General features: G+C 38.0%; 1 protein-coding gene across 2 annotated transcripts in view; it reads left to right on the forward strand.

Moving 5' to 3' along the window:
• The window catches only part of PRSS12 (serine protease 12), a 49,506-nt gene extending 43,146 nt beyond the window's left edge, over positions 1 to 6,360 (forward strand). For both annotated transcript variants that reach the window (XM_081332753.1, XM_081332752.1), the window contains 2 exons: positions 1,404 to 1,681; positions 5,675 to 6,360. In XM_081332753.1, the coding sequence (XP_081188879.1) occupies positions 1,404 to 1,681; positions 5,675 to 5,982 (586 nt within the window). In that variant the 3' untranslated portion in view covers positions 5,983 to 6,360. The remainder of the gene's footprint in view (positions 1 to 1,403; positions 1,682 to 5,674) is intronic.
• Positions 6,361 to 7,350: the final 990 nt, after the last annotated feature.

The raw sequence follows: 7,350 nt of genomic DNA on the forward strand, positions 1-7,350 counted from the left end.
TACTTGTTCCTGAACCAGAAGGACAATATGCTGCATAGTTCTGCAATAGCTTTTATTACCAAATGTACATTTAAGTTTCCAAAAACTGAGCATACACAGTCAAGCCATTGATGATACCTTGCACAATTATATTTCCATTTAATCAGTTGGTTGGATCTAAGAAATGCTAGCAAAAGATAATTGAACCTGATACTTTCTAGATGTAGCAAGCGTTAAAGAAATAACTGTATCAAATTTATTGAGTAATTGTCCAGCACAAATAGTTTTGAGATTCTTTCCATCTGATGCTTTAGCCCAGGGGTAGGCAACCTCGGCTCTTTTATGACTCATGGACTTCAACTCCCAGAATTCCTGAGTCAGCTATGAGGTTGCCTACCCCTGCTCTAGCCCTAATCATTTAGGGAAGATTGCATTCTTTATGAAGAAATGTAGAATAAGTATTATGAAAAAAACACGGTTCTATAAAACAGCTGAAAACAATTTATTACACTGACATTGTTCTTTTGGTTAAATTAATGACTTTCATAATCTTCATTAGCCTGAAGATCTGATTAGTAGGATATTTCAACATAATTAAAAATGATTTAATATGGATTATATATATATTATACAAGGAATTTTTTTAAAATGGTTCTCATTGTCACCTTTATCCCAAAAACTCAAGAGAGAAATAATATATTTATGTGCTTTTTTTCCTGTACTGCTACAGCCATATCTCTTTCCAACATGCTAATTCTATCTTTATAGTATGTTTACTATATCTATATCATACTGCAGAATGGCCAGGATGAAACAATTTGAACATGCTAATATTTGGCAGAATATGTCTTAGTTTTACATCCTTCATCTTAGTTACCAAATAACACAGAAGAAATGTAATAGATTATGAGAGGCTTTTAATATCAAATTTAATTTGGACCTGATCAGAACAAATAATGAAAAGCTTTCCAAAAATTAGGGCAAAAATCCAGAAATGAGTGGCAGTAAAGGTAAAAGGAATCAGAAAAGGAAATTAACTCAGTCTCATTTCATATATTGCATCCCTAGGACAGTTCAGTGATGAACTGTCCTAGTCTATCACAGATAGACTACAATATGTAACCTTGGATTATTTTCCTCAGTGAGTAAATGGACAAGTATCAAATTTTGATTCATTTGTTTAACTGAGTTGTCTTTATATTTGGAACTTGCGTGGAGAACGTAACACATTTTAGGCCATATTTTTGCCAAAATATTGAAAATTCAAAAAGATTTACTAACATTTAAGCAACATTGTATTTTACTGAGTTCCTGAATTATTACTGAACTAGAAATATAAAAGTTTCTTGCTCGCTCAAATTCCAGTGTTTTTTCATTAAATAATAAAAGCAGAATCCTACATCAATTATTCCTCTTTCTTTTAGGTATGGCAACAATACTCGAAACTATGTGGTGCGTGTTGGAGACTACCACACATTGGTACCTGAGGAGTATGAAGAAGAAATTGGAGTAGAAGAAATTGTGCAACACCCAGAATATAGGCCTGATAACAGTGACTATGACATTGCATTAGTGAGGCTGCAAGGGCCTCGAGAACAGTGTACTCGATTCAGTGCTCATGTTTTACCTGCCTGTTTGCCATTCAGGCGGGAGAGGCCACAGAAAGCTTCTGATTGTTACATCACTGGATGGGGTGATACAGGTAAGATTGTGGTTTTTTTTTACTTTTAATTGCTTAGTGCACTAGGTGATATATTAAGTACAATAAATATATAACACTTCCCCTGGGGAAAAATGATTTGAAGGAGCAAGGGCAGGAGTGTGGTTGTTACGCTGAACCAAATTTTCATCAATGTGCCCTATCTATCCTAGCTGGCTAAAGGCAGCTATGAGATCCTTCCTAGTAGGAAATCAAACTTTGTACTAGCCCTCCTGGAATCTGAAACATCTAGCAACCCTAGGTAGCAAGGCAGCATAAGAAATAGTTTTCAAAAACTTAAAATGGAAGACAATACTTCTAAATTGCCTCAGCTAAAGTCTTCATGGGTGTGTTGCTAAACTACTTTGAACTGTTCTGCTGCCATTTCTTCATCGTTGCTTTCTGAAATAATTCTATAGGAGAGCTAAATATTTATTTCAGGTTGTCCTTGCTTAACGGTCATTTGTTCAGCAACTGTTTGAAATTATGGCAATGCTGATTAAATGAGTTACACCGGGTTCCTGAAGTGACTGCTGTTGCAGCAACCTCAGGGCCAAAGTTCAGATTCTTAGCAGCCTTCCTGTCTTTACTATTACAGGAGCACCAACTCCCTCTACCTGCCTATTGTCACCTTCAATTTTGCTCTTTTGGCCACTTCTGCAGTCCTTTCCATCCCCAACTGACCATCATCTTCTTCTTCCTGAGCTGATGAGGCACGCTTAATCTTGCACTTTGCAAATCAGCTGCTAACCAGGCCTTCTTCCCAAGGCCACATCAGCCCCTTGTCCAATTTGAAAGTCTTGTGAAAGTGGGGGATAGCAGGGCCAGGGTAATGCAGGGCTGACTAAAGGGCAGATATACAGTGAGGGGAAAAATTATTTCATCCCCTGCTGATTTGTCAGATTACCCAGTGACAAAGAAATGATCAGTCTATAATTGTAATGTTGTTGTTGTTGTTAGCTGCGAAGTCGTGTCTGACTCATCGCGACCCTATGGACAGCGTTACTCCAGGCTTTCCTGTTCTCTACCATCTTCTGGAGTCCATTTAGGCTTACACCTACTGCTTCAGTGACTCCATCCAGCCACCTCATTCTCTGTCGTCCCCTTCTTCTATTGCCCTCAATCTTTCCCAGCATTAGGCTCTTCTCCAGTGAGTCCTTCCTTCTCATTAGGTGGCCAAAGTATTTGAGTTTTAGCTTCAGGATCTGGCCTTCTAAAGAGCAGTCAGGGTTGATCTCCACTAGGACTGACTGGTTTGATTGCCTTGCGGTCCAAGGGACTCGCAGGAGTCTTCTCCAGCACCATAGTTCAAAGGCCTCAATTCTTTGGCACTCAGCCTTTTTTATGGTCCAACTTTCACTGCCATACATTGCAACTGGGAAGACCATAGCCTTGACTATACGCACTTTTTTTGACAGGGTGATGTCTCTGCTTTTTAGTGTGCTGTCTAGATTTGCCATAGCTTTCCTCCCGAGGAGCAAGCGTCTTTTAATTTCTTGGCTACAGTCCCCATCTGCAGTGATCTTGGAGCCCAGGAAAATAAAATCTGTCACTACCTCCATTTCTTCCCCATCTATTTGCCAGGAATGGGCCGGATGCCATGATCTTGGTTTTCTTAATGTTAAGTTTCAACCCAAGTTTTGCACTCTCCTTCTTCACCCGCAACACGAGGCTCTTTAGTTCTTCTTCTCTTTCTGCCATTAGAGTGTAATGTTAGGTTTATTTTAATAGTGAGACACAGAATAACAGAAAAAAATCCAGAAAAATACATGTCAAAAAAGTTATAAATTGATTTGCAGTTTAATGAGTAAAATAAGTATTTGATCCCCTATCAGCAAGATTTCTGGCTCCCAGAAATAAAAGACAGGTAACAAGCTGAGATTAGGAGCACTCTCTTAAAGGAATGCTCTTAATCTCAGCTTGTTACCTGTATAAAAGACACCTGTCCACAGAAGCAATCAATCAGATTCCAAACTCTCCACCATGGCCAAGACTAAAGAGCTGTCCAAGGATGTCAGGGACAAGATTGTAGACCTACACAAGGCTGGAATGGGCTACAAGACTATTGCCAAGCAGCTTTGTGAGAAGGTGACAATAGTTGGTGTGATTATTTGCAAATGGAAGAAACACAAAATAACTCTCACATCTCTCTCGGTCTGGTGCTCCATGCAAGATCTCACTTCGTAGAGTTTCAGTGATTATGACAACGGTGAGGAATCAGCCCAGAACTACACGGATCTTGTCAATGATCTCAAGGCAGCTGGGACCATAGTCACCAAGAAAACAATTGGTAACACACTATGCCATGAAGGACTGAAATCCTGCAGCACCCGTAAGATCCCATCTGACATTTGCCAATGAACATCTGAATGATTCAAAGAACTGGGTGAAAGTATTGTGCTCATATGAGGCCAAAATTGAGCTCTTTGGCATCAACATCTTTGGAGGAGGAGGAATGTTGCCTAAGACCCCAAGAACACCATCCCCACCCTGAAACATGGAGGTGGAAATATGCTTTGGGGGTTTTTTTCTGCTAAGGGGACAACTTCACTGCATCAAAGGGACAATGGATGGGGCCATGAACAGTCAAATCTTGGACGAGAACTTCCCTCAGCCAGGGCGTTGAAAATGGGTCGTGGATGGGTATTCCAGCATGACAATGACTCAAAACACACGGCCAAGGCAACAAAGGAGTGGCTCAAGAAGCACATTAAGATCCTGGAGTGGCCTAGCCATTCTCCAGACCGTAATTCCATAAAAAAATCTGAAGAGCTGAAGGTTCGAGCTCCCAAATGTCAGCCTCGAAACCTTAATGACTTGGAGAGGATCTGCAAAGAGGAGTGGGACAAAATCTCTCCTGAGTGCAAACCTGGTGGCCAACTACAAAAAACATCTAAACTCTGTACTAGCCAACAAGGGTTTTGCCACCAAGTACTAAGTCATATTTTGTGAAGGTGTCAAATACTTATTTCATTCATTAAAATGCAAATCTGTAACTTTTTTGACATGTGTTTTTCTGAATTTTCTTGTTATTCTGTCTCTGTGTTAAATTAAACCTACCATTACAATTATAGACAGATCATTTGTTAGCAAACGTACAAAATTAGCAGGGGATCAAATAATTTTTTTCATCACTTTAGATGGGGGATAAGGGGGTGGAGTGAGTTGCAATCCATTGCTTTGCGAGGCTCAGAGCTGGGAAGAACAGTTGGATTGGCTTGGATCGGAGCGAATCTGCACCTAATGGCCAGTTAGGATTTGGTTAATGAAGGGCTGCTAAGATTGTAGTTACTAAGCAATGTGTTCATATGACATCGTACTTTATGACATCGCAGTGATAGAAATATCAGTCCCAATTACTGTTATTAATTGATGATTTCTGGTATGGTCAAACTAAAATTTGGCTAGCTTAAAATTACCTATTTTCCTCCACCACCCCTGCTTTTTCGCAATCTGCTGCAAAGTTAAACACTATTAGGAATTTTGAAACTTCTTTATAATCCATGCATTTTTCAAATTAACACTTGAAACGGAACATTTCCATTGAACCCTGAACCAGAAACTTGAATCAACACCTCACCCTGAATTGCAGTATTCGAACTCAAACTGAAACAGAACTGACATAACCTAGATAAAACATTGCAAATGGAAATATTTCCTAAACTGTGAAGATACCCGTTATCTATTAAAAAGGCATGCTAAGTTTGAATACAAGACTGTAAAAGTACAGCTTCCTATGAAGTTTATTTCTGTTACTGTAGCAAATAAGGAACACCATAAAAATTTCATCTTTCAAGCCATTTTTAACTGTTCAGTAAACATTGGTGTTTTTGCAGGATTGTGTATTACTATGTTCTTGATATAAACAAAAGACCTCACTGAATGACCTGATGTCTGATTTGTTTTGCTAATATTTCAGATGTTTGGTAAAACAAAGTTTTAAGAATAAGCATTTGCTTGATATTCAGCATTTTAATTTCAATATTTTCCCATCAGGTAGAGCCTACTCAAGAACATTACAACAAGCTGCTATTCCCCTTATTCCTAAAAGAATTTGTGAAGAACGGTATCAAACAAAATTCACAGGGAGAATGCTGTGTGCTGGTAGCCTCCATGCACAAAAACAGGTAGACAGTTGTCAGGGAGACAGTGGTGGACCATTAATGTGTGGACGGCAAGGAAATATCTGGGTCGTGTATGGTGTGACTTCCTGGGGGTATGGCTGTGGAGTCAAAGATTCTCCAGGCGTCTATACCAAAGTTTCCTTTTTTATACCATGGATAAGAAACATAACCAAACTATGAATGTCCCTTGTTGTACTGGGGAAATACTTTTTGTCATAGATGTAAAACAAAATCGTTCATCCTAGAAGTAAACAGTACTGGTTACAGCTGCACAAATCAGCTCATTCTATATATAAGATCCTCGTATATAGTATTATCTTTTTGTATTGTGACAAATTTTCTACAATGAACCATATCCCCTACTAGTTTCAAAGAATGAATTTTTATTTGACTTTATACTGCGTTTTATCTTTACAGAGAAGTTTCCTGCCCTGATTTCATTGTACATGAAACAGCTGAATAAAATATCTTGTAAAATGTCAAGATTGTGTAATGTTTATTTATTAAATTGTGGTTTTTAATGAGGTGGGTAAAGGCAGCCTTATATATGTTTTGTGACAATTCATTTTTTAAATATCAGCTAAAATGATTTTATATTTACTTTTATACTGTAATCTTAGTTTTCCCCAACTTGTTTTCTGCTGTATTGGAATAAACATCCTAGATTTTTCAGCGACTATTTCAAGTTATTTCTCCGTATAATAAACAATGCATGGCGTTAAGTTTTGTTAATAGTGGCATTTTATTACCTCAGCTTTTTACAAACTTTGTAAATTAACTCATTTTTGCAATGACCAAAGATATGCCCAAATTAAATGTATCAAATTAATTTAGAAAGCATATTTAACCTTGCAGTCCATGGATTCTTTTCATCATTATTTTGTCTAAGTATGATTAATTTGTCTAATATTGTCTAAACTAAGACCTTAATAAAAACCAGAGAGCAAAGTAATTTCTGCTCCCAAGATGGGAAGAAAGACTTCAATAAGTACATGCTAATATTATGAAAGTCTGCTATCCATACGTCAGTCAACGCTGCTAACATCGGATGTTTTTGCTTTGACAACAGATGAAAAAGCAGCCATTTTCTTTTCCCTTTTCCTTGCTTTTAGAATTAATTGGTGCAGAGGGGGGATTAGGATGCAAGCTCAGCTAGCCATAACAACTCTGTCGTGAGAACTCAAGAACAAACTGGGTCTGGAGCTGATAACGTTTTGGAGGACTGGAAAGCAAGCCTGTGCTATAAGCTTATTGGGGAATGTGCTTTATGACAGGTTATTGAGGGTGGGAATTGTACTTTGAAACTTTGTATCCAAAGGGGAATTTAGTTTTGGGTTCAACTATGTAGTGCTGATACTGTTTCCCAAATAAAAGACTCTTTAAGGAAAATAATGCCTTGAAGATCTTTTGAAGGGTTTCATCTGTCGGAACTATGACAGCCACATTAAGAAAAACCTATTGATTTTGACTTAAAACACCCTGCAAATTCCCAAATTACATTTAGTTTGCACTACTACTGAATATACTATAGTAGGATTTAGAAACTAT

Source organism: Vipera berus (assembly GCF_964194415.1).
Source record: "Vipera berus genome assembly, chromosome: 7".
NCBI lineage: Eukaryota > Metazoa > Chordata > Lepidosauria > Squamata > Viperidae > Vipera > Vipera berus.